Source organism: Sus scrofa, chromosome 7 (assembly GCF_054392235.1).
Source record: "Sus scrofa isolate SSC_HxYL_T2T_F1_AM1 chromosome 7, Sscrofa_HxYL_maternal_Yorkshire_Landrace_v2.0, whole genome shotgun sequence".
In the NCBI taxonomy this organism is placed as follows: domain Eukaryota; kingdom Metazoa; phylum Chordata; class Mammalia; order Artiodactyla; family Suidae; genus Sus; species Sus scrofa.
In genome coordinates, this window is record NC_139389.1 from 49,997,327 (window position 1) to 50,022,853 (window position 25,527).

The 25,527-nt window shown below is 42.3% G+C and overlaps 2 protein-coding genes across 30 annotated transcripts in view; one reads left to right on the top strand and one right to left on the bottom strand.

Moving 5' to 3' along the window:
- Positions 1–7,389, bottom strand: part of CYP39A1 (cytochrome P450 family 39 subfamily A member 1) — an 81,692-nt gene extending 74,303 nt beyond the window's left edge. For 2 of the 4 annotated variants that reach the window (NM_001101027.2, NM_001315744.2), the window contains 2 exon segments: positions 106–241; positions 6,987–7,389. In NM_001101027.2, coding sequence (NP_001094497.2) covers positions 106–241; positions 6,987–7,163 — 313 coding nt within the window. In that variant the 5' untranslated portion in view covers positions 7,164–7,389. 4 annotated transcript variants of the gene reach the window in all.
- A 208-nt stretch (positions 7,390–7,597) lies between these two features.
- SLC25A27 (solute carrier family 25 member 27) overlaps positions 7,598–25,527 on the top strand; it is a 30,940-nt gene continuing 13,010 nt past the window's right edge. For 8 of the 26 annotated variants that reach the window (XM_005666077.4, XM_084966413.1, XM_005666076.4 and 5 more), the window contains exons 1-6: positions 7,600–7,934; positions 10,420–10,611; positions 12,860–12,944; positions 14,462–14,584; positions 16,704–16,816; positions 21,076–21,160. In XM_005666077.4, coding sequence (XP_005666134.2) covers positions 7,829–7,934; positions 10,420–10,611; positions 12,860–12,944; positions 14,462–14,584; positions 16,704–16,816; positions 21,076–21,160 — 704 coding nt within the window. In that variant the 5' untranslated portion in view covers positions 7,600–7,828. 26 annotated transcript variants of the gene reach the window in all.

The following is a 25,527-nucleotide window of genomic DNA, read 5'->3' on the forward strand; positions in this document are numbered from 1 at the left end:
ACCCCTAGCCTGGGAATCTCCATATGCCGCGGGAGTGGCCCAAGAAATAGCAAAAAGACAAAAAAAAAAAAAAAAAAGAAAAAAGAAAAAGAAAAGACTGTTTACCTGTACGATAGACGGGATTTTGCACAGCTAGTTCGAAATTTACTTCTTTGGATTTTAGAAACACATTCATTCCCTCTTCTTCGGTAACAAAAGTCATCCGGGTACCCATAGCCAAGACTGTAAATATTGGTCCATACTGAAAGAAAACACATACATACAGATCATATCAGGAAGCATTTCCAATAAATAGGTTACAGGACCATGAGTTATGCTTAAGACAGTGTTTGTCAAGGACCCCAAGGCTGAAGTAAGTTACAATCAAGATAAAAACTATTATGATTATATATGGTAATTAATCATAAATGTTGACTTATTGAGCAAAACATAAATTACATAAATCCTAATTGATTCTGCTGTAACACTTAACCTTCCTTTTGATGATGTTGGTCTTCACTGGCACCTTCCTTTCTAGTAGCAGGAAAGAAGTTATATCAAACACCGTGATACCTGGACACTGTTTTCAAGATATCAATGGGTTATCAACAACCGACAGCTGAGCTTTGTTCAAGGAAAAGATATATTGCTGGAGCTCTTGCTGCAGCTCAGTGGCTAAGAATCTGATTAGTAACCATGAGGATGTGGGTTTGATCCCTGGCCTCACTCAGAGGGTTAAGGACCCAGCGTTGCTGTGAGCTGTGGTGCGGGTCACAGATGCGGCTTGGATCCTGCGTTGCTGTGGCTGTGGCTGGAGGCTTTGGCTCCAACTGGACTCCTAGCCTGGGAACTTCCATATGCCGCAGGTGCAGCCCTAAAAAGCGGAAAAAAAAAAAATACATTGCTGACTGATTCTACCATGAATCTGTGGTCACTCAATAATGTCTTGGAGTCCTCCCCAAAGTTCTCTAATGTTCACTTTCTCACTTTCCCAAATGACTCTCACCTGTTCACCCTGTCCAACCCTCTCCACTCTGAGAGTGTGTTCCTGCTTTGTAACTCACTGGAAAAAATGAGCACTTAGCTTCTCACCACTGGAGCTTGCCAAGAACAGGACCCACGTGTACCTACTCTCCAGGCTTCCCCTCGATCAGCACAGATGGTGGGTCTTGTGCTTGTGAAATGTCCACAAATGTCTCCTTCACTTGTGTCATGGATTCCCTACTCTCTCGCTCTCTTTATTCCATCAATTTTGACTTTTCCATCAGACTACTCCTAGGAGCCTACAAACATCCTCTAGTGCAGAATTTGGTTTCAGGAAGTCCATGACGTCATTGGGAGAAAAATATACCATTATTTTCCTTGACCTCTGATTACCATTTAACATTTTCTTTAATTACGAAGAGAGGCAACCAACCACACGAACCTCCCCCATGACTCTATCCTCAAAAGAACGTACTGTTCCAACTATCCTTTCTTAGATTGGGTGTCTGTTTGGCACCCATTTATCCTAGGGCCAACTATTTGCTTTACTTTCTTCTTCTTGATGCTCGGCTTTGGTGGCCTCACTACTGGGCAGAGATGGCCCCCTCAGGTCCTGCCAATTCTTAGAGCCAAGGGTTCAGCCAATCAGGAGCATGCCTTTCATTTGGACATTAACCCATCTTGAGTCTATATCCTCAACCTCCTTCCTAACTAACTCTCATACACCAAGCCAGCATTTCCCCTGCCCTAACTCATCCCAGGGCTAGGCACCAGGCACCCAGAGACCAAACTTCTAGCCCAACGCCATCAGAAATTATTCAAACTAGTCAATCCTAAATTGTGTTCCCCGCCCTGACTTGCCTCTCTAAGGAAACCCCAATAAAGGCTCTGGCCTGGGCTTTCTCTCTCTCTCTCTCTCTCTTTTTTTTTTTTTTTTTGTTGTGTTTTTTTTTTTTTAGGACTGCATATGGAGGTTCCCAGGCTAGGGTCGAATCAGAGCTGTAGCTACCTGCCACAGCCACATGGGATCCAAGCCGCATCTGTGACCTACAACACAGGTCACAGCAATGGATACTAATCAGATTCTTTTCCACTGAGCCACATTGGGAACTCCTGGGCTTTCTCTTGCTGCCATCTTCTGCCTCCTGACTGACGAGGTCCTTTCTCCTGTGGCCTGTGTGGCATGTAGTGACCCCCACCTTGGACCTGTGAGTATAATAATCTTCCTTCTGAGCCTCATTTCCTCTCATGGTTGCACTGACTTTCCCCTTCCACATCCAACATGTGCATTCTTAGAACAACCACCCGTACTTTGCTATCCCATTACAGTTATTATAAACATCTCCAAATATCATTTATGCTCACGAGTACTTCAACATTACAGTCATTCCTAGACCTGCGCCAAATCGCACTTGACACACGTTGGATGCCATCGGGCAACTGTGGGCCCAGTTATCAATGATCCCCCAAAGAGTGATGTCTCATTTTCTTCCATGTGTGATCCAGACATCTCCATTGCTTCTCACTATCCCCCCCCCAACAATGGTGTGTTAATTGATACTTAGAAGAGGAGTCATTTTAAATTTTTTTTTTTTGTCTTTTTGCCTTTTCTAGGGTGACTCCCTCAGCATATGGAGGTTCCCAGGCTAGGGGTCGAATCAGAGCTGTAGCCATGGGTCGACGCCAGAGCCACAGTAATGCGGGATCCAAGCCACATCTGCGACCTACACCCCAGCTCACAGCAACGCCGGATCCTTAACCCACTGAGCCAGGCCAGGGGTCGAACCTACAACCTCATGGTTCCTAGTCAGATTCGTTAACCGTTGCGCCATGATGGGAACTCCTTTTTTTTTTTTTTTTTTTTTTCATTTTAATTTCTTGTTGAAGCTGTGTTTCAATGAGAAGTCTTTTTTTCCCCCCACTGATAGTTTAATTTGTAATAGAAAGTCATTCAGGTCTTTTTTCTAAACAATGACCAAACTGATCTAACACAAAATAGACACCTCTTAAACAAAATCATAGCACCTATTTTGGGAGCTACCAATCTTTTTTTGTAAGGTATAAGCTAGTACTCGGTTTTCAATATTTTTATCATCTGCAAAACTTAATTGAGAAGCAAAGAATAGGCTTATAGAGATCATGATCCCTCATATTTCTTACTCATATTTCAAATTATAATCATATTATGATGAATCTTGATCCTCACAGAGTATTACAAAATAATATATTTGAACTTTTCCATGTTTAAAGAAATACCGATTTAAAGACAGGCTGTAAGATACTTCAGGTAGTCCCAAGCCACATAGCAAAATTCTAAAGTGCAGAAACTCTCATAAACTTATTTTACAACTCTCCAAAGCAACGGTCAAGTTCTAGGCCCAAGATTAGGGTTCCATTTGTACTCACAAAATTACATTGAATTCAACGAGAAGTCTTAACAATCCATTAGGAAAGTGGCCTTTTGCACACGGGCCACACTGGAGGTAATCTTGTTTGTCTCACTTGATGGCAACTTTATTTTCTAGTTTCTCAAGCCTGACTTGTTGGGTCACCTTTGCCCCTTTTCATTCTTTTACACATCGCATTCCTTCCACCAGTAAATCCTGCTGCTTCCAACCCTCCGAGATGGATCCAGCTACTTCTCAGACTTCCACTGCAATCACCACAGTGCAAGCCACCAAGACCTCAAGATTGAATTCCTTCAAAAACCTCTGAATTATTTTCTTGCTTTTAATTTTATGTTCCTGTTTTTAACTGAGTGGCCAAAATGACCGTGTAAAATTTAAATCAAATCACCTCACTCCTCTGCTCAAAACACTTGAAAGGTTTCTCTTTTCACATTAAATTACAAATGCACTTAATACTTTGACCCCGGTAATTTACTCCGCAGATACACTTGCACACCTAGACATGATATTTGTTGCCACATTATTGATGGTAGCAACATTTGGAAAACAAACCTTGTCAATTTTTAAGTGACCTGTGTAAGTGAACTATGAGTCAAGGAATACTTTGCAGCTTTTAAAATAAACGTAGATGCTTCTCTTTCTGTGTAGGATGAGAGAGAACCTATGAGCTAAGGATCTCACTGGCAAGTAGGAAAAGAGGGATAGATTACAAAGATCATATTTTTTTTTTTTGTCTTTTTGCTATTCTTGGGCCACTCTCGCGGCATATGGAGGTTCCCAGGCTAGGGGTCGATTCGGAGCTGTAGCCACCGGCCTACGCCAGAGCCACAGCAACGCGGGATCCAAGCCACGTCTGCAACCTACACCACAGCTCACGGCAACGCCAGATAGTTAACCCACTGAGCAAGGGCAGGGACCGAACCCGCAACCTCATGGTTCCTAGTCGGATTCGTTAACCACTGCGCCATGACAGGAACTCCCCAAAGATCATATTTTAATGGTATCAGAGAACAGGAGAAACAATAAGAACTAAATGGACTAAAACTCCACAGAGGAGACAATGGTGTAGAAGGGGAAAGATAATAGGTCACTATTGATATCCCTGGTGCCATCTTTGAATTCCGGGTATGGACTGAAGGTCAGGACTGCAATACGCAAGCTTCAAAAAATCTATAGGTAGGAGTTCCAATCGTGGTGCAGCAGAAACGATTCTGACTAATATCCAGGAGAATGTGGGTTTAATCTGTGGCCTCGATCAGTGGGTAGGGGAATCTGGCATGGCTATATGGCTGTGGTGTAGGCCAGCAGATGTAGCTCCAATTTGACCCCTAGCCTGAGAACCTCAATATGCCACGGGAGCGGCCGTAAAAAGCAAAAAAAAAACCAAAAAAAACCAAAAAAACAAAAAACAAAAAACAAAAAAAACTACAGGTGAAAAGAAATTTAATGGTCAAATACTAAACACTAATATTAGGAAAAAGACAAGCTTGCCTGTGCTTGCCACTTTTATTCAGCAATACAGTAGAAGTCCTACTGATTTTATTTGTGCAAGAAAAAGGGAAAAAAGGGCATAAAGATCAGAAAACGAGGACTTCCCTGGTGGCTCAGGGAGTTGAGGATCCAGTGTTGTCATTGCTATGGCTCTGCTTACAGCTGTGCTACGGGTTCAAGCCTTGGCCCAGGATTTTGTGCCTGCTGCAGGTGTGGCCAATAAATAAATAAATAAATAAAATAAATAAATCAGAAAACAGGAAATAAATGTATCTATTTGTAGGACATATTATGTAGGGATACAAATCCTAAGAAATCTACAAAATAACTAATAAGTAAAATTAGCAAGGTCACAGGATACAAAGTTAATATACAAAAACAATGTATTTTTTATGGGTCCGAGGGATAGCACTGAAAAATAAAAGTAAAGACAATTTTATCTACAATAACCTTAAGAATATAAAATACTTTAGGAAAAAATTAACAATCACAGGCAACACCCTATCACCAAAAACTATAGAATATTTCCATAAGAAATTATAGAGCTAAATAAATACAGCATTCATAGATTAGAAGACTTAAAATCATTAAAAAGTCAATTCTCTCTCAATTTTTCTATAGGTTTAACAAATTTCTAATCATAATTCCAGCAGGTATCATGGAGATTGACAAACCACTTCTAAAATGCATATTAAAATGCAAATAATCTTGAATGCCACATCAATTATGAAGAAATATGAATAACTTTTACTACCTGACTTAAAGACTTGCTATAAAACTACAGTATTTAAGACAGTATAATATTAACAAAGGAGTAGTCATATAAATCAATAGAATAGGATATAAAGGCTAGACATAGATCAACACACATGTGGTCCATTAATTTTTGAAACCTGCAAAGGCAATTCAATGACAAAAGGAAAGTCCTTCAAGAAATGATACTGGAACAACTAAACATCCAGATGAAGAAAAAATGAACTTCAGCCCCTAACTTTACAAAAAAATTCAATGTATGTGGATTATAGGGCTAAATGTAAAATGTAAAACAAAAAACCTTTTGGAAGAAAATAATCTTTGTGACCTTGCTTGACCTTCTGAGGCAAGCTTTTAGAAACATTTCTTAGGATTTATCAAAATCATATATACCTAAGGAAGGCTGTAGGAGACAAAAAAGTATTTCTTTAAAAGATAACATTTTTCTTCTATCAAACTAGCAAGATTCATGGTATCTATTGTAGGCCAGGATATGAGGAGCTAGGCAATCCCCTACACTCAAGAAAAGGGAAAGAAAACAAACAAACAAACAAAACAGAAAAGGATTCTTACATCCTTTTGCAAAGATAACACAATAATATAAGCAATTTAATGTCCTTTGGGCAACTTCACTTTCAGGAATTTACTGTAATGAAACAATCAGGTAAGTGCACAAAGTCCAACCGCACAATACAAACACACACAAGAACTACACACTCGAGAACGTTTATTGAAGCATCGGTTGAAGTAAAAAGTTAGCAGTAACTCATATACTATTTTTGAGAGATATATTTAAAAGCTATTTTAAAGACAGAGATATGTACTGCAATGATTACTAACATTCTTAGTGTGCAGTGAAAACGGATCTCATCATTACCAAATAATAACATCAGCTGAAAAAACAGTGCCCATTGTATTTGTAAAGACCAAGTTTGCAAGCAATTTTTATGATAGCCTGATGTTAACTCTGATTTGGATACTAAATTATTAAGTGCTTTTAAAATTGAAATTAGTTGTATTACACTTTTGTCTTCCCAAATCATGTAAGCATTCATTTAGTTAATATGTATATACTTAGGGTTTGTTTTTTTTAAAAACTATGATGAAGTAACCAGCACATTTAAATTAATCTCTATTTCCAAAAAGGCAGCGCCAAGCAGCGTAGTATTTCATAACTGATAAAATATATTTCTTTCGAAAAAACTTGTATAAGACATTGTTGATTGTTAGTTGAGGAATTAATAAATGGCTAGATTGTTTAATTGGGGCAGCAGGTAAGCTCCCCATGTTCCAAAATTGCACTTGAGATTCAATGGAAAAAAATACAAAACATTGCTTCTTCCAGAAACCCAGCCTGCTAAGGCCACATACCTTGATTCTTGCTTTCTCTATAAATTCTAGAGGGGCTTTTCCAAATTCAAATCCAGCTCCAATCCAAGGAATCCAGCCCCCTATGCACGGGGGTCCACGCAAGTTCTTCCACTGAAGGAATAGCAAAAGAGTAACACAACCTAGTATTATAATCACTGCTGGGGAAATGAATTCCATGGTTTTTGTCCAGCACGTCCCTGAATCAGAGAAGCGAAAAGACCTGCTGCCTTGGTACTTGTTCCTTTTGTCTGGAACAGGGCATCCAGCGGTCCTCCTAAACTTTCCGCCATTACAACTTTTGCGGCTTTGTTGGGCTTCTTAACTGTAGTCTCTTTCCCCGCCCCAATTTTTAGGTAATTTTTGCATCATCGCTCCCTCCCACCTCCACTTTTCTTTCAAGTCCTGTCCAACCCGGAAAGAAGGCAGAGGCTGAACCCAGCTGGAGCCTGGGCAGAGGTGGAAAACTAGCGCTGTTGCCATGGAGACAGGAGGAGCCGGCGGGGCTGGTGGCTAGTTTGCTGCCCTGGCTAGCTCGTAGCCAATCAGAGAACTCAGTTCGAAGGGGCTAAGCCGCGCGGACTACATTTCCCAGAAGCCTCGCAGGCTTCGCGTTGTTTTCCGCTCTCCGCTGGCAGGGCTGCTCAGCCCTATGGCTGTTGAAGCCTGTGATTGCTAGGGTGGCTGCAGGTTCGCGGGGCCAGCCTGGCCGAGCTGCGCGAAAGAAATGGTCCCCGCCCCGCCGCTTGCTGGTTAAAGAGAAGCCGCCCTGGCTGGGTGGCAGGCCAGCCGCGGCACGGGGCGCGGGCCGGTGGGGGCGTATCGTCCTCCCGTGCTGCTGCTGAATGTCGGCTCCAGAGGATGAGGAGAGGCTCCTGCCGCTCGCCCAGAGATGGCCCCGCGCAAGCAAGTTTCTCCTGTCCGGCTGCGCAGCCACCGTGGCCGAGCTAGGTACCCGGCCTGGGCCTCCCGCGCGAGTCAGTCGAGGGGTCGCGCAAGGGTGGGGGGCTGGGCGGGCGGCTGCTGCTCTCTCGATCCACACCTGTCTCCGCGGGCAGGTGTGGCAGGCTGGGGGGCCAGGGCAGCCTAGTGAGGAGGAGGGATGGGAGATCACTAAGGTCTCTTCCTTACAGTTTCGTCTCCATCGGATGCGCTTTTGAGCCTGAGTGTGTCCTTTTAGAAGCCGCCTGAGCTGTCATTGCATAGAAATCATTTTCCCTTTCGTGAGGCTGACCTCTTTAAAACCACAGTCCACTTTCCGTCCTTATCGAAATCACCTCTGTTATTTATATTCTTACACACCCTCACGCTTTTGTTGCCTTTTGGGTCCAAGTTGTGGACCCAGGTTGTGGGACTTAAGTTCTTTCTTTACCTGTCCCTATTGAGCATCCATTCAGGATCGGCCAGTTGACCTCTTTGAGCTGAATTCATCGATACTGTGTTTACCTTGTCTGAGAAGTTAATGTATAAACGCTAAGTCCAAGGCAGGGCACCCATTAATTGCGGCATTATTAAAATGACGACGGTCCTGGGGACTATAGAGATGGAGTTGAAAAGACCTAGCCCTGACCTTCTTACAGGCTGGTGGGGAGACATGCAGAGATAGACTATCACATTATGCTGCTTATTATGGTGAAGGTGTTATTCATATCATAAAAGCATAGAGGATGAGTAGTTATATCCCATAAGCAAGTCAGAGAAAACTTGAGAGGCTCCGTAGAGCAGAATTATGATGCTCTGACATGAACAGGTGGTGTTTCTTTCAAGGATTTTGTGAGTGCCTGTGTTTCCCCTGCATGGGCTTTGCTGTGCGTTTTAAAATTACCTTTTCATTTTCTTGCCCATTTAAAAAACAAAAGGCAATCGCTTGGATGTGTTAATCATTTGTAAATGTCAGTTTGTTCTGTTGTAAAATGAGTTTACCTTGTATTTTCAGCAGAGCCAGATCATGATCTGTTTTGCCCTTTGTGCTCCCTATTTTGCCCTTTAGACCCTCTATTTTTTTTTTCTTTCTCTTCTCCCACAACTGATGGAGAAATTTTATTTTCACTGTTTTTACTGAAATCCAAGTCATGAACTTAAAACAAATTTTTTTAAAGCAGATTGCTAAATGACTAGGTATATTTCCAGGATTTTTTTTTAACCCGATGTTTCCCCCTGGGAGCAATGGCTTTTGTAAATGAACATTCCTCCTGTTAAAAATTTGTGGAGAATGGGGTGGGAGGGAGAAGGCTGGGGATAAGAGGCAGGAGAGTCAAAATATGAGATGGTTTTGAGTACAACATAATTTAGGATCAGAACCTGAGGTATTATTTAAGTAACCAGCAAGAAAACCACAGTTATTTTGAGAAGCAAAACCTATGCTAATACAGAGGTGCCAGTGTCTTAAGACTGTTCAGGTTTCTTAGGTCAATGAAGCATTGCTTGAATTCTCTGTATGCACACTCCCTATATTTTAGGAAAACTATCAGCAAGTTATTAACTTTTCCAAAGATGAGGGGTAAGATTTAATATTCTCTTCCCCCCCAATCTCTGTTCTCTTGGAAAAGTCCTAGCTGAGGTTTTGGATCAGGTGGTGGTGACTGAAAGACTTATGGAATGTCACCGAGTTCATGAACTCATCTGAATCATTGTGACTAAAAGTTAGGAAGTTGACCTTCCTTGTGAGTCAGTTAGCTTCACTCTGTTTCAAGGCAAAAGGTATATCTCTAATTTGAGATGTAGTCTTGAAGAAAAACATTTTTCAAGTACAATTGGTGTTTGTAAGGAAGCCATGCCTAAAACTCATCAGAGCTGGAAAAACAACTCAGCATATGCCTTAACCGAAGGAATACAGAGCATGCCACCCTCGGATACAAAAGACACGATAAACTCTATGTTGCATCTTCTGTTTCTCAAATCTCAGGTCAGTGATGCATCTGCATGGGAACATCACCTATGAAATGGTAGAATTCAGCTTCATCTGGCATTTTTTAAGAATGTGCCATAATTAATACAGTATTGTAAAATGGCCCTTAATCAAGGTTGTAGTCCAGGGGACATCACAGACTGTGGATACCTGAATTTATTCCCTTTGAAAAGCAAAACCTGAAGGCTAAAGTAGATCTTGCAACTGAAATGTCCGACTGAAAGAACGCACAGCTTGTCACTTTTTTTTTTCTTTCTGGTCCTCCGGGGCTGCTTTGGGACAGTGGTTCTTAAATTTAGGAGTGCGTTAGAAAAATCCAGTGATTTCTAAACCCCCAGGAACCTACTGAGACCCCGTAGGCATGGGGCTAGGAAGCCTGTTATTTTTAATAATCTCCCTAGCTGAGTCTGATGTAGGCTAAAATGTGAGACTCACCCATCAAAAGGTGACTAAAATATAGGTCCTGTGATTTTTAGAATGTGTGTTTCTCTGAATGCCATGGCTTTCCCTCTTATTTTGTTTTGTTAGCAACCTTTCCCCTCGATCTCACAAAAACTCGACTCCAAATACAAGGAGAAGCTGCCCTCGCTCGGCTGGGACATGGTGCAAGAGAGGCTGCTCCCTATCGGGGCATGGTGCGTACGGCCCTAGGGATTGTCCAAGAGGAGGGCTTTCTGAAGCTCTGGCAAGGAGTGACACCTGCCATTTACAGACACATAGGTATTTATCTTGAGTCTAGCTGGTAAGTTTGCGAAGAGTTCTGTGTTTGTCTCCTCTCCTTTCCTGTTGAGCTGTGTCCAAAAGCCAGCTAGTTTTTTTCTTCTACTAATGTGATCAATGAATCTATAGACTCTCAACTACCAGTGGTTCTAAAGGAATTATAGCTTTAGAGTTTTAGACATGCACACAGAAGTACTTAGAGATGGACTGTCATGATGTCTGTAATGTACTTTAAAATAATTAGGCAGAGTTCCTGCTGTGGCAGGTGTGGTATTTTTCCTCTCTACATGTATAATGGTTCCTCAAGTATGTAGGGCTGCTTGATCGGAAAAGGGCCCAGTGCTATTTTTAGCAGATTTGTGTTTTTAAAGCTTCAGTTTTCCAGATGAGCATGTGGGACTCTTCACCAAGAACTATCCAGAAGTATTCATAAGACTGTGATTGTCTTGGTACTTTGTATATTTTTGAATATCTTAAAATACTGCATCAGACTTCCTGAAATACCAAGAATACCATGTACTGATTTTCATGATTTTTCCTTTTCGTTTAAAAAAAAAAAAAGTTTCTTTTTGCTTCCCATGATCGTGTCCTCTTCTTTTCATTTGTATTTTGTTGATCACCATATCTGGTTTTATGGTTAAGAGTCATTTCACATGTCTGAAACTTGACTGGAAAACTGCCTTAATGTAATAAATTATCTAATGAAATTGTACACATTTCTTGAATGAAAATGCCTGCCATTACTTAGGTATACTGAGTAATGCCCAAGTTTAGAGGCATTATCTATCTGCCTGTACTAGGGTATATAGAGTAATGAAACCTGCCTTGAAAGGCTCATAGTCTGATGGAAAGATGAACAAACAACTCAGTTTAATGTCTAAGATGATAAATGCTGCATTAGAGACATGCCCCCTGGGTAGTTCTGCTGGATCTGAGGAGAAGCATGGCAGATGCAATGACAGCCCAGAACACCTGCAGCAAGGTCAGAGGGCATTTTCTGGAAAACATGGTCTTCAAGTTGAGTCTTGAAAGATTAGGAGGAGTTAGCAAAGCAGAGAAGAGAAAATCCATTTGAGAAAGATCACAGAGCACAGGTGAAGGCTTGAGGCTTTAAAAGGCATGAGCATTTGTGCCATATTAGATTCCACATATAAATGATATCATATGATATTTGTCTTTCTCTTTCTGACTTATTTCACTTAGTTTGAGACTCTCTAGTTGCATCATCCATGTTGCTGCAAATGGTGTTATTTCGGGGTTGTTTTTTTTTTTTTTCCTTTTCTTTGGGCTGCACCTGCAGCACAGAAGTTGCCAGGCTAGGGGTTGTGTTGGAGCAGCCTACACCACAGCCACAGCAACTCAGAATCCAAGTCACAGCCTACACCACAGCTTACAGCAATGCTGGATCCCCTACCCACTGAGTAAGGCCAGGGATCCGAACCTGCATCCTTATGGATGCTAGTCGGATTTGTTTCTGCTGCATCACAGTGGGAACTCCTTGTTCTTTTTATGGCTGAGTAGTATTCCATTGTATCTATGTACCACAAATTCTTAATCCATTCATCTGTTGGTAGACATTTAGGTTGTTTCCATGTCTTGGCTATCGTGAATAGTGCTGCAGTGAACATAGGTGTGCATGTTTCTTTTTGTATGAAAGTTTTGTCCAGATATATGCCCAGGAGTGGGATTATGATATCACTTATATGTGGACTCTAAGATAGGGCACAAATGAACCTCTCTGCAAAACAGAAACGGACTACTGGACATAGAGAACAGAGTTGTGGTTGCCAAGGGAAAGGGGGTAAGAAGTGGGATGGAGGGGAGTTTGGGGTTAGTAGATGTGAACCGTAACGTTTAGAATGGATAAGCAATGAGGTCCTACTGTACAGCACAAGGAACTATATCCAGTCTCTTGGGATAGACCATGATGAAAGATAATATGAGAAAAAAAATGTGTGGGTGTGTGTATATACACACGTATGTATGACTGGGTCACTGTGCTGTACAGCAGAAATTGACTCAACATTGCAAATCAACTATACCCTAATTTTAAAAAAAAAGTTAATATCTAAAAACAAAGAAAAAAGGACATGTGCATTTGGAGAAACATCAAGAAGACCAGGTGTCAGAAGCCTGGGGACATGAGAGAAAGACATGCTAGAGAGGTTGACTAGGCCAAGTCACAGTGCCCTCTGATTTTAGTAAACCTAGGGCTAAATTTATGCTTTCAATGGTCTGTTTTGCACAGTGTACTCTGGAGGTCGAATGGTCACTTATGAACATCTCCGCGAAGTTGTGTTTGGCAAGGGTGAAGATAAGCATTATCCCCTTTGGTAAGTTCTGTTTTGAAAACCATACACTGTACTGTACAACACAGGGACTAGAGCCAACATTTTATAGTAACAATAAAGGGAGCAGTTTGAAAATTGTGAATCACTATATTTTACCTTTATCTTACTTATATCGTGCATCAACTATACTTCATTTTTTTTAAAAAAAATAATATACTACTGCCCCAAAGGTTTTACTCTCGTGCCAAAACTGCCTCAAGGTATAGCTTCAAATAATAAATAATTGCAATATAAGTCCAAATATTTGAGCATTTACTGCATATTGTATACAAACATACTTGTAGCTATCTATGTAAAAATTATGTATATATTATTTAAAATTTTAACATTGAAAGAATTCTTACAGAGCATCTTCTTTATGCCTCTTTCTACTGAGAAACCCTAGTCTTTAGAGTCAAATAAAGATGGGCTCCAATTCCCTCTCGATTTCTGTGTAGCATAGCCTGGGCAAACTCCTTTTTTTTTTTCCTTTCTTTTTTTTTTTTTTCAGGACCACACCCACAGCATATGGAGGTTCCCAGACTAGGGATCTCATCAGAGCTACAGCTGCCTACACTACAGCCACAGCAACGCAGGATCCGAGTCGTGTCTGCAACCTACACCACAGCTCACGGCAACGCCGGATCCTTAACCCACTGAGCAAGGCCAGGAATAGAACCCGCAACCTCATGGTTCCTAGTCGGATTCGTTAATCAGTGCACCACTATGGGAACTCCGTGACTGCATTATTATTATGCTTAAAATGGTACCTGACATAATAAACATTCAGTGACTGTATTATTATTATCTCTGGACAGGTATAAGAGAAACTGTGTCATTGTGATCACTGCAGAAGAGGGGACCTGGGGATAGGGACCCTTTTCTACTCTGTACTCACTTGTACCTCTTCAAATATTATTTTAGAGTAAAAAGAAGGAAACTGTCCCTTTGCCCCCAGAGGACTACTGTCATCATCTTTGGGGCCTGGCGCAAGACCAGGGCAGCTGGAATGGGAGAAGGGAAGGATTGATAGCATGGTTAAGTACACTCGTCTGGTCTTACTGGGACATGAGGAGGAGGAAGAATCCAGGAACAGAAGAGTTTCTTCAGCGAGAGGAACTTTTTCAAAACCTCTTTGCTTTGGAAAACTGCTAAAATAGGAATCTATGAAATTGGTCTGTTCGACTGATTGCATCAATGCTCTTTTTGCCCCCTGCAGTCAGAATTAAATGGCAGTTCACTTATCTCTTTGAAGCAATTCATTAACTTCCTTTGAATTTCAGGCCATGGAAGGCCCCTAAAACTTCAGAGTTGAATTTTAACCCCTTCTGGTCCTTGAACCCTCCCATTAGTGAACAGACAAACCATCTCCTCTCCTCTGTGATTTGTTTGGGTCTCCCCTTGGCTTCACTTTGTCGTAATTCTCTTATGCAGGGGCAGTACCAGCATGTTATTGTTCCCTACAAAATTCATGACATTAATAGCAACGTGTAAAAAAAAATATCTCCTTTTGTAATTAGGAAATCAGTGATTGGAGGGATGATGGCTGGTGTTGTTGGCCAATTTCTGGCCAACCCAACTGACCTAGTGAAGGTTCAGATGCAAATGGAAGGGAAAAGGAAACTCGAAGGAAAGCCGTTGCGGTAAGTTCCCCATCTACTGGGTACCTTTCCTTTCCCCTTGGCCACAGTCATGCTTTGAACATTTCCCTGATGACTCTGGCATTCGTGTAACCCGACATTCAGTAAAGACATTAATTCTGACTCTTAATTTGTAAGTGCTGTTCACTAAGAGGAGAGCCAGGTGGACCTCTTCTTTGCCTGATAAGGTGGACATGGTGTGAATGCCAGTCTTGCCGGCGTGGCTGGGTGTTGCAGAAGTCACTTAGCATTTCTAGTCTCTGTTCCTTCACCTTTCAAAGGGACTATCTCAGATGGTTTTTACAGAGTGCCTGGTCAACAGGTGCCAGAAAGTCTGCTTTCTTTCCCTTTCTTCCTTCAGGAAGGGAAATAGCAAAGTAGACCTTGCATCTTTTTCCTTCTTCCCTGTCTAATTCCAGTCCTCTTCTTTTCCCAAGTTTTATAACGTTTTCTTTTTCTTTTAATGCTGCGGTTGTGATGTAAAATCCTCCTATTGCATAACTCTATAGTGTCAAAGTCTGCCTTTCTTCAAAGGGCCTCTCGTTCAGCAATTTATTAAAATACTGCTGAGGCAGCTTCCCCTGAGAAGGGGAAATCTCGCAGATGGACAGATGGTCCTCACCCAGGCAAGAGGAAAAGTGCAGGATGCCCCAAGCTGAGTTTGAAGGAGTCCGCCCCTCTGAACACTGGAGGGGTGCGGCTGAGCCAGAGGCAAAGGAAGGTTCGGGGCCTCCTTTGGAGGTTCACCACGACCACTGCCCTCCCTCTGCTGCCCCTCCAGCTGACTCAGTGACAAGCGAGGTGGGGCTGCAGCAGGCCAGGCCCCCCTGCCCAGCGGGGAGACAATTAATATGTACAGTGGAGGAGAACAGGATACCACTCAGACTTAACCAAGTAGTTTACAGAATCCCATCTTGTGACAACTTCTAAATACCATGTACTGGGCAAAGTGACATCACGTAGTCAGATACATGGAGGGAACTAACTATTAGGGCCCAGAAATAGCTGAGTTTTAACTGATCACCTTGATATTTTTCCTTCTCTTTATCTTGAATGTTGGACATTTTGAGTTCAATATAGTAGTAAAAATATTTAATGTTGTAAAGAACGTGAACTTTGGGCTCAGATAACCTGGGATTTAAATCCAGCCTTTATCCCATTTCAGCTCTATAACTCCAGATGAAGTTCCTTAACCTCTGTGGCCCTCAGTTCCTTCAGACGTAAATTAAAATAATAACATATACATAGAGTTTACAGGAATAAAATGTATCTTATGTATATAAAGAGGCTAGTGCTTAATAAGTGCCCAATGAGTATTAGCTACAATGACCACTGTTAGTGAGCATATACCTCTTATATAGAATAGCAATTGTGAATGTGCAATCAATAGGTCTGTTATCTCTTGGCTGAGATTCAAAGAGTTTAATGCCTGAATAAAAGCCATCTGGCTAGTAAGGTGGTATTTGTCACCAGGTACTTCTGACTATATGAAACCCAGGCTTTTATTTTACATCAGAGGTTTCCAGGCTTGGTTCATGGTTCGGCACCATTTTTCATCTGTGTATAGAAAAATGAGCAAAATAAGGAAAAGATATTAAATTTTCATAGAGCCAAAAGTATCCTGTTTTAAGAACTCTTATGAAATTGTCCTTCCTACTTTGTGGTCTAAAATATCATTTCTTTTGTGAGATTATATGAGAATCAGTTTTTTTTTTTTTAAATGTTGTTATTTGGTAAAATTACAAAATTTGAATGTCTCACACAGTATTAGAGAAATGAAGTCAGAGGTCTGATAACCATCATTCCCTCCTATAATTAACACGTGCAAAGATGGTATAAAATATCAAGAAAGGAGTTTTAATCTGTATAATAATCTGAGAAGAGGATGTCAGAGGTTATAAAGATCTCCATAAGAAATGTTTCAATCAAAAGCTGGCCTTCTAAAGAACTATTAAGTTTATGTGGAAATGTGACTTAAGTGGATTGCTTTAATATCTAATAGTTCTGGATCATTTAGGTGTTCTTTTACTCGCAATCATAAGCTATAGGCAATGCTTATGCAATCTCATTCCATACACAGGAATGCAAAGTTTTCACATTTATTATCATTATTTTTCTTTAGATTTCATGGTGTGCATCATGCATTTGCCAAAATCTTAGCTGAAGGAGGAGTACGTGGGCTTTGGGCAGGCTGGGTACCCAATATCCAAAGAGCAGCGCTGGTGAATATGGGAGGTAATGGAAACTGTATTGAATTTTGAGAAGTCCTAATCACCTTAATAATTTTAATTAGAGGCACTGCCATCGGGGAAAATGAAACTTATGTATTTATTTATTGATTGCTTTTTTTTTTTTTTTTTTTTTTTTTTTTAGGGCCACATTTTTAGCATATGGAGGTTCCCAAGCTAGGGGTTGAATCGGAGCTACAGCTGCCGGCCCACACCACAGCCACAGCCACACAGGATTCAAGCCACATCTGCGACCTACACCATAGCTCATGGCAACGCCAGATCCTTAACCCACTGAGCGAGAGGCCAGGGATCAAACGGGCAACCTCATGGTTCCTAGTCGCATTTGTTTCTGCTACACCACAACGGGAACTCCAACATTTTTATTTTATTATTTTTAATAATAGGTATTGGCTCCAGTCTTCTTTATGTTTTAATGTCATAACTGAGTATTTTCCCTAGAGCCTTTATTCTATGATGATGCATGAAAAGAATTTCCTAAAACCAGCAAATTGTGACAATAAGGCACTAAGACCAAACTATTTCTAAGGGATCCTCTCCACCCGACACCTTCCTCTCAGATTCAGACGGGTGTATGTTACCAGATGATGGTCGTTACATGCTGATTGCAGAGCTTCCCTGCCAGTAATCCTGCTCCTTATGCTCTATAATCCATCTTGGACAACTGGGCATCTCAGGCTGGAAACCTGAATGGTTCCTTATCTCATCCCCATCTCTCGCTTCCTGTATTCAGTCACTAATTTCTTCTATCTTCTAAATACTTCTTATAAGTTTTCTGCCTTCCCATATTATGCTAAGTGAAGTCAGAGAAAGACAAATACCACATGATGTCACTTAATGTGGAATCTAAAAAATAAAATGAAACCAGACCTATAGATACAGAGAACAAACAGGTGGTTGCCAGAGCAGGCGGGTAGGGTAGGGGGCCAAAATGGGTGAAGGGGATGAAGAGGTGCAAACTTCCAGTTATAAAATCAATAAGCCAGGGGATATACTATATTGCACAAGGAACTATTACAATAATATTGTAATAACTCTCTATGGGGACGGATGGTTACTAGACTTATTGTGGTGGCCATTTCATAGTGTGTGCGCATGTGAGATCACTATGCAGTACACCTGGAATTAACATAATGTTGTACACCAACTATATTTCAATTTTAAAACATGTTCCCCCTCCAGTCCCTACTACCTTAGTATCCTTAAATGACTGCTTTTACAATTGTAACCATCAAAACATAGCTAGACAACTGGTCTCCTCTGTCCTCAAATTGGTACCCAGTATCCATAGAGCTTTATCTAAAATGCACGTTGGGTCATGTTAAAGGTATCCTTAAAACCCTCCACTGGCCTCTCATCATCTAGGGAATCAAGTCAAAATTTCATAACACAGAGGGTTTGCATAATCAACCTGTGCCTTCTGAGATTGAGCAATTGATTGATTCTGGAACAGAGAAGGAAGCAGAGAGTCATGAACCAGAAGGTTCTACTGCCTACACACACCGAACTCTTCCTCACCTCTGTACTCTTTGTCCTCATCCCTCATCTTCCATTTAGTTTTCTTCTGCAGATCTTTCAATACGTAGTTATGGTGTCCTCTCCACCCATGTACTTCTTCCTAAACCTTCCTCCCAAGTCATGTTGTATTAGATGCCCTTTCATGTGTTTCTGTAGTTTCCCGTGCTTATCTCTGTTCCTGCTTTTATCTCATTTTTCATTGCCTCCTGCTATGGGTCTGTCTCACCCTTTAGATTTTGAGCCCCCTGAAGGCAAGGAATATGTTTTATTTATCTTTAGTTTGCCAGTCCTTCATATTTCATCAATAAACATTTAACAAATGAATCAGTGAATGAAAGACTCCTTTCTAAGACCAAAATGATATGATTCTCAGAAATTGATAACTAGCACTTCTGAGTTATAATATCCCTTAAACATCAAAGGAAGTAAATCTATTTTATATTTCGCACTTTCAGTCCATCAGTGTCTACTACATCCTATTGGTGGACATTTTGGTTGTCAGAAAACCCTTCAAATTGTAGTTTCTCAATTCATTGCTTTGTAGTCTATTGTAGCCCAGATTTCTCTTCCAGGTTCCAGCCATCCACTCAGCATCTTCATTTGGTGATCTCAAAATATCACTTTGAAGTCCAAACCAAACTCATTCATTAAATCACTTCCTTCTGGCTTCTTCCCAATCTCAAAATATGTCATCTTCTTCTCAGTGAACAACCCAGAAACCTAGGCATGATTTGGCTCTCTTTGCTTTCTTTTACTTCTTACAGCCAACAGTCATGAAATCCAGCCAGTTCTATCTCCCAGATGTATCTCAAGCCCATCCATTTCTCTTCACCCCTGCAGCAACTCCTTTGTCCAAGGATTACTGACCTCCTACTGGACCATTACAGATAACTACTAACCGGTCTCCCACAGCTACGCCACAACCATTTTGTCCCACTATGCATCTAAAATTGCTCTGCCGTGAGCTGTGGTGTAGGTCGCAGATGCGGCTCGGATCCCGCGTTGCTGTGGCTCTGGCGTAGGCCAGTGGCTACAGCTCTGATTTGACCCCTAGCCTGGGAACCTCCATATGCTGCGGGAGCGGCCCAAAGAAATAGCAAAAAGACAAAATAAAAATAAAAATAAAATAAAATAAAATTGCTCTAATCAGGGAGTTCCCATCATGGTTCAGTGGTTAACAAACCCAACTAGCATCCATGAGGATTCAGGTTCAATCCTTGGCCTTGCATTCGATCCGGCATAGCTGTGAGCTGTGGTGTAGGTTGCAGATGTGGCTCGGATCCTGTGTTGTTGTGGCTATGGTGTAGGCTGGCAGCTGCAGTTCCAATTCGACCCCTGGCCTGGGAACCTCCATATGCTGCAGGTGTGGCCCTAGAAAGACAAAAAAAATAAAATAACATAAAATTGCTCTAATCAGGATCACCAGTGACAATCATCTTATTTTTAAAATTTTAATCCATTCTCATTTTTGCATCTCCATAAATGGCAGCTCTGCCCTTCAAACTGTTAAAGCTCAAAACTCTGCGGTTATCTTTGCTTCTTTTCTTTTACTCCATATTCAGTCCGCTGGCTGATCCTGTTGATTCTGTCTTCACAACACCCAGACTCTAACCAGTGTGCTGCAGCTCCTTTATCCAAGCTGCCATAATTTCTTACTAGCACAACTGCAGTCGTCTCCTATCTAAGCTGCCTTGTCTCCCTATAGTCTACTCTCAACACAATAGCCAGCGCAAGCTTTGTAAACAGTAGCCCAGCCTGTCACTCCTCAGCTTCAGACCCTTTGCTTCTCCGACTCTTGATCCCTCAGCTCCTGTTAAACCAGTATTCTGGCTGTTCCTCTAACATACAAAACCAAAGCTGATTTTTTGCCTCCAGACTGTGATTCTGTCTGGGCACTTACTTGAGGATAACTACAAAGTCTACTTTCTCAAGCTTCCTTAAGTTTTCTGCTCAAATATTATTGAGGTCTTCCCCAATCACTGCCTGTAAAATACATAAACCCCATTCTTTCCTGCCCTTGCACACGCACCATCCCCTTTCGTGGCGTCTCTGGCCCCAGAGCAGTGACTGCCATCCGAAATGCCCTGTGGTTTACTTATCTGTTTATCGTCTCATCCTTCAACAAAGAATGGGGATTTCGTTCATTTTGCCCTTGGCTCTTTCCCTAGTGCCTGGAATAACGCCCACCATGCGGTTGGCACTCAGATATTTGGTGAATGACCAAACGGACCTACCCATTCATACCTCCTTACAGTTCACATCCCTGTACTTGTGTGCAGGCAGTCTTTATAAAACTCTAGGCTTGCGATCCCTCCCTCCCTGTCTGAAACCCTTCAACAGCTCTTTATTGTCATTAGAAAAAAGTATAAAAAGCTCCCTGTAGAATAATGGTCAGAACCTTTTGTTTAAAAGTGACAGAATCTCAGCTCGACCTCATTTAGACTCAAAAAAGCAATTCATCAGCTCCAGCACCGAAAACCGCAGGGGTTGAGCCGACTTCCAGCACAGCTGGATTCAGATGTTCAGATGGTATAACCTAGGTGTTTGTCTCCCTTCCTCTTCTCCTCCCCCTCCATCTAATAGCTCTGTTTCCTCTGCTTGAGACCAAGAATAGGATCTTTTATCCTTCTGCACATTCCTGCCCCATGCTTAGCATATTCTTGCCACAAAAGACATTCATTGTAGAGTGAATGAGATTTAAGCTTTCTTTTTTCTATCTATTGCCAGATTTAACCACTTATGATACAGTGAAACATTACTTGGTATTGAATACACCCCTTGAGGACAATATCATGACTCATGGCTTGTCAAGGTAAGACTCTTTTAGTTTGTCTCCATCTGTTTTTTGTTTTTATTTTTGTTTTTCTCCTAGCTGACCTTTTCTTCTGTATTTGGCATTAAATTCTAACTTTTCTCTCTTTTGATGAAGAACCTAGTAATATCACCCTTTGAGAAAGGTGATGGTATATATCTATAAAGAGCAATTCCCTTAAAGTTTGTGGCGGTTAAAATGGGGAAGAAAGGGACAGAGTTGTAGAATGTTGCAGGAGAAACCTCCCCAAATATTTGCACCTTGATGGGGCTCTCTGAGAGTCAGATTCTGACAGCGATTCTCTGACTCAATTCACCGGATATGTTTGGGCATCTTTTCTGTTCAAGGCACTGTCTAAGGCCCTGTGGTAGATACAAAAGGTAAACCACATTCCTTCCCAGGGAGTTTACCAAGGCATAAAACAAGACAAGTCTAAAAACATGGTGCCGTAAGTACTAAAAGAAGGTGACTAGTTGGTGTAGAGTTTGGGGTGAGGGTAGGGGGGAAGAAAAAATAACCACTCAGCAGGGCCTGTGACACAGACAGAATTAGAGAAGTGTTCTGAAAGGCCGTGGCTCTTGACAAAGAGACAGCCTAAGGGAGTTCCTTTCATGGCTCAGTGGTTAACAAATCCGACTAGGAACCATGAGGTTATGGGTTTGATCCCTGGCCTCGCTCATTGGGTTAAGGATCCATCATTGCCGTGAGCTGTGTGTAGGTCGCAGATGCGGCTTGGATCCCGTGTTGCTGTGGCTGTGGTGTAGGCTGGCGGCTACAGCTCTGATTAGACCCCTAGCCTGGGAACCTCCATATGCCGCGGGAGTGGCCCTAGAAAAGGCAAAAAGACAAAAAAAAAAAAAAAAAAAAAAAGAGAGAGAGAGAGCAACAGCCTAGGAAGAAGTACCTTCAGTTCTTTGCAGCACAGTTGCAGGTTATCCATTAGAGTGAGTGACTTTATAGGTGTCCAGTGCCCTTAACATCACAGGGATTCTATTTAGCTTCTGATCCTGTTTCCAAGTTCTAGCATCTTTTCTGCTATTTAGACAAGCCTCTAAGTATATTAGTGGTGCCAAATCAGTGGTATTTGGAGATGTACAGACATAGATATAAAGGATTCCTAATTTCAGATTCACCTAAATTCACCTCAAGTCCTTTTTCTTCATTCTTCCTCATCTAAAGTAAGCGCTGGGGTTCCCGTTGTGGCTCAGTGGTTGACGAATCTGACTAGGAACCATGCGGTTGCAGGTTCGATCCCTGGCCTCACTCAGTGGGTTAAGGATCTGGCGTTGCCGTGAGCTGTGATGTAGGTCGCAGATGCAGCTCAGATCTGGCATTGCTGTGGCTGTGGTGTAGGCTGGCAGCAACAGCTCCAATTCGACCCCTAGCCTGGGAACCTCCATATGCCGCATGTGCAGCCTTTAAAAGACAAAAAAATAAATAAAGTAAGCGCCATCTTTCATGCTGCGAAGGTACTTTTTCTCCATGTGTGTTCACCTTTCTTTCACATTCCAGACTCTCACCCAGGTGTGTTCAGAAGCTACAGCCATATTTTCTGTCGCTAGTAATCCAGCCTCTGCTATCACACGAGAGGGCTGTGGACCTCTTTCCTCTGTCCCTGTAAACATACGTCTGATGCCTATACCCATCCTTACCTTCCTTCCTCCACTCTCATGGTTCACGCCATTCCCCTCAGCCTGTGAGACTTTCTTCCCCAGTTTCTTCCATGTCAAGTCACCCTGTGAGATATTCTCATCTTTCAGGAGGCTTGTCTGTTCCAGTGCTACAGTCCATTCTGGGAGCAGGATAGTCAGGTCTCACAGTCCCACAGCCTCTGTTTCTTTCTCATGGTCTTTCTACCCAAATGGTCTTTGAAATACCACACTTCTAACCTAAGAGTCCAGGATTTCCTAGCAGGTGTACATCTGCCTAATAAACACCACCCCACTTAACACATCTTTTCTTGGAAAGCCGTAAGGTTTCTATCACTATTATATTCCAGCCCTAATCTGAAATAACTTCATCTTTTCCTTCCCTAATTCAGGTTTTGGGGAAATGGGATGACTGGTACATGGTCCATTCTTGAGCTCCACCCATTGGGTCAGGTTTTTAATGGGTTGGAACGAGTGTGTGTAGTACGTGGAGCTGCTTGGAAGTTGCTGACCCACCAGCTCACAGCTAAGTAGGTGAACCTGCTGTGTGACCAGGAAGCTCTGGATCCTACATCGCAGGATAAGATGAAAGCTCACGGAGGCTTGAGGGGATTGCCCCTGTGCAGTCGAGAGATTTGTATGGGCCGTAGACATCTGAGAAAAAAGAGTTTGATAGGAAGAATAAACACGGTGGAAGCACTGAACTGTGCACCTCAAAAAATGGTCAGAACGGCAAAGGGTATGTTATGTCTATTTTACCACAATTGAAAACAGTGGTGTGGAGTTCCCGTCGTGGCGCAGCGGTTAACGAATCCGACTAGGAACCATGAGGTTTCGGGTTTGATCCCTGCCCCTGCTCAGTGGGTTAATGATCCGGCGTTGCCGTGAGCTGTGGTGTAGGTTGCAGACGCGGCTCGGATCCTGCGTTGCTGTGGCTCTGGCGTAGGCCAGTGGCTACAACTCCGATTAGACCCCTAGCCTGGGAACCTCCATATGCCACAGGAGTGGCCCCCCAAAATAGCAAAAAGACAAAAAAAAAAAAAAGAAAACAGTGGTGTAAGTCAAACAAGGGCAGCCCAGGAGCAGCAGAAGACTGGCTAGGCTGTGAGCGAGGTGGGGAGGAAGGTTGATGAATACAGGAGGCAGAAGAAAAGGGAGGCATTGAATTAATGGTCAGGAAATGATGTAGAACTGCAGACCCAGAACGATTCCGCTCTCCCTCTTATTCAGTCATGAGGCTGTTGACAGGTAAAACTGTGCCACAGGTTAGCTCGCCCTGCGTAGACATGATCCCTGAACGTGCTTATTTCGTTGATCCTGAAGATTCTGACACAGGGCTGATGGCATGTTACAGACCAGCCTTGCAGATGGCCATTGGGTCTCCTGGAGAGAACGGAAGACTCACCCAGTTACTCTCTGTTTGTGGCGGCTTTAGCCGTGTCCTGGGCTTCACTTTGGGGTCACACTAGCCAGGAGGGAGAAAGGCCAGTAGCAAAAAGCAGTAACGCTCATTCTAAGTAGCTTGGCAAAACTGACGTTCCTTTTATTCCTCTGTCTTCTCACTCTGCCACTGGATACCATCCTCCCTGAGGCCTCCTTAAGACATTCTTTGCTCTCTTTTAAAATTTATTCTTTAGAGGAGTCTAGCCAGATCACACCACCTCCTAGAAAAGGATGAGGCAGGCCACTGGCAGCTGCCTCCTAAGGTCTCCGTGTGACAAATGAGGCCACAGTTGCTGAAGGGGGTCCTTGATGTGGTTAGCATTACAGGTAGAAAAATTGCTTTAAGAATAAATGCAACAATGCATGACTACCAATTAAAATGGAATTTCTTTTTTTTTTTTTTTTTTTTTTTGTCTTTTGTCTTTTTGTTGTTGTTGTTGCTATTTTTTGGGCCGCTCCCGCGGCATATGGAGGTTCCCAGGCTAGGGGTCAAATCGGAGCTGTAGCCACTGGCCTACGCCAGAGCCACAGCAACGCGGGATCCGAGCCGCGTCTGCAACCTACACCACAGCTCACGGCAACGCCGGATCGTTAACCCACTGAGCAAGGGCAGGGACCGAACCCACAACCTCATGGTTCCTAGTTGGATTCGTTAACCACTGCGCCACGACGGGAACTCCCTAAAATGGAATTTCTTAATCATATTAACACCCTGGTAGAAGTAGTTGCCACCCTTGGCACTTATAGGTGAAGCTGAGCTGGCCCCCAGCCTCCCTGAAGCAAATGAACAAGCAAAAATGTGATGTATCCCTCTACTCTTTTGAGCCAAGGATGGGGAATTTTCTACTCTATTTCATTAAATTCCTTACCTCCTGATTGTATTCTGTTTCTGGTAGACCGAGGTTTTAGAACTTCGGTGCATTTTGTATTAGTTGAGACCTATCTGTGTAGAAGTATGAAGATGTATTAAAATCAATGATATTAAGCTTTGATGTCCAAAGAATCTGAATAAATAGGAAAGAATGTTAAAAGAGCAGAAGTCTGCACCTCCTGGGATATATATGGTGAAACAGGAAGTTCTTTCCACACACAGGCAATTCTTATTATATGGACAGAGACCCAAGCAAAGTCATACGCACAGCTGGGTCCTTTGCAGGAAAAGGAACATAGGTTACGTGGGTTCCTGCTCTTGAATTCAAATATTCCTAAAGTGAGTTTCTCCTGTGAATGAGAAATCTGGACCCAAAAGAGTCAGAAAGAGCCTGGGTACTTTGT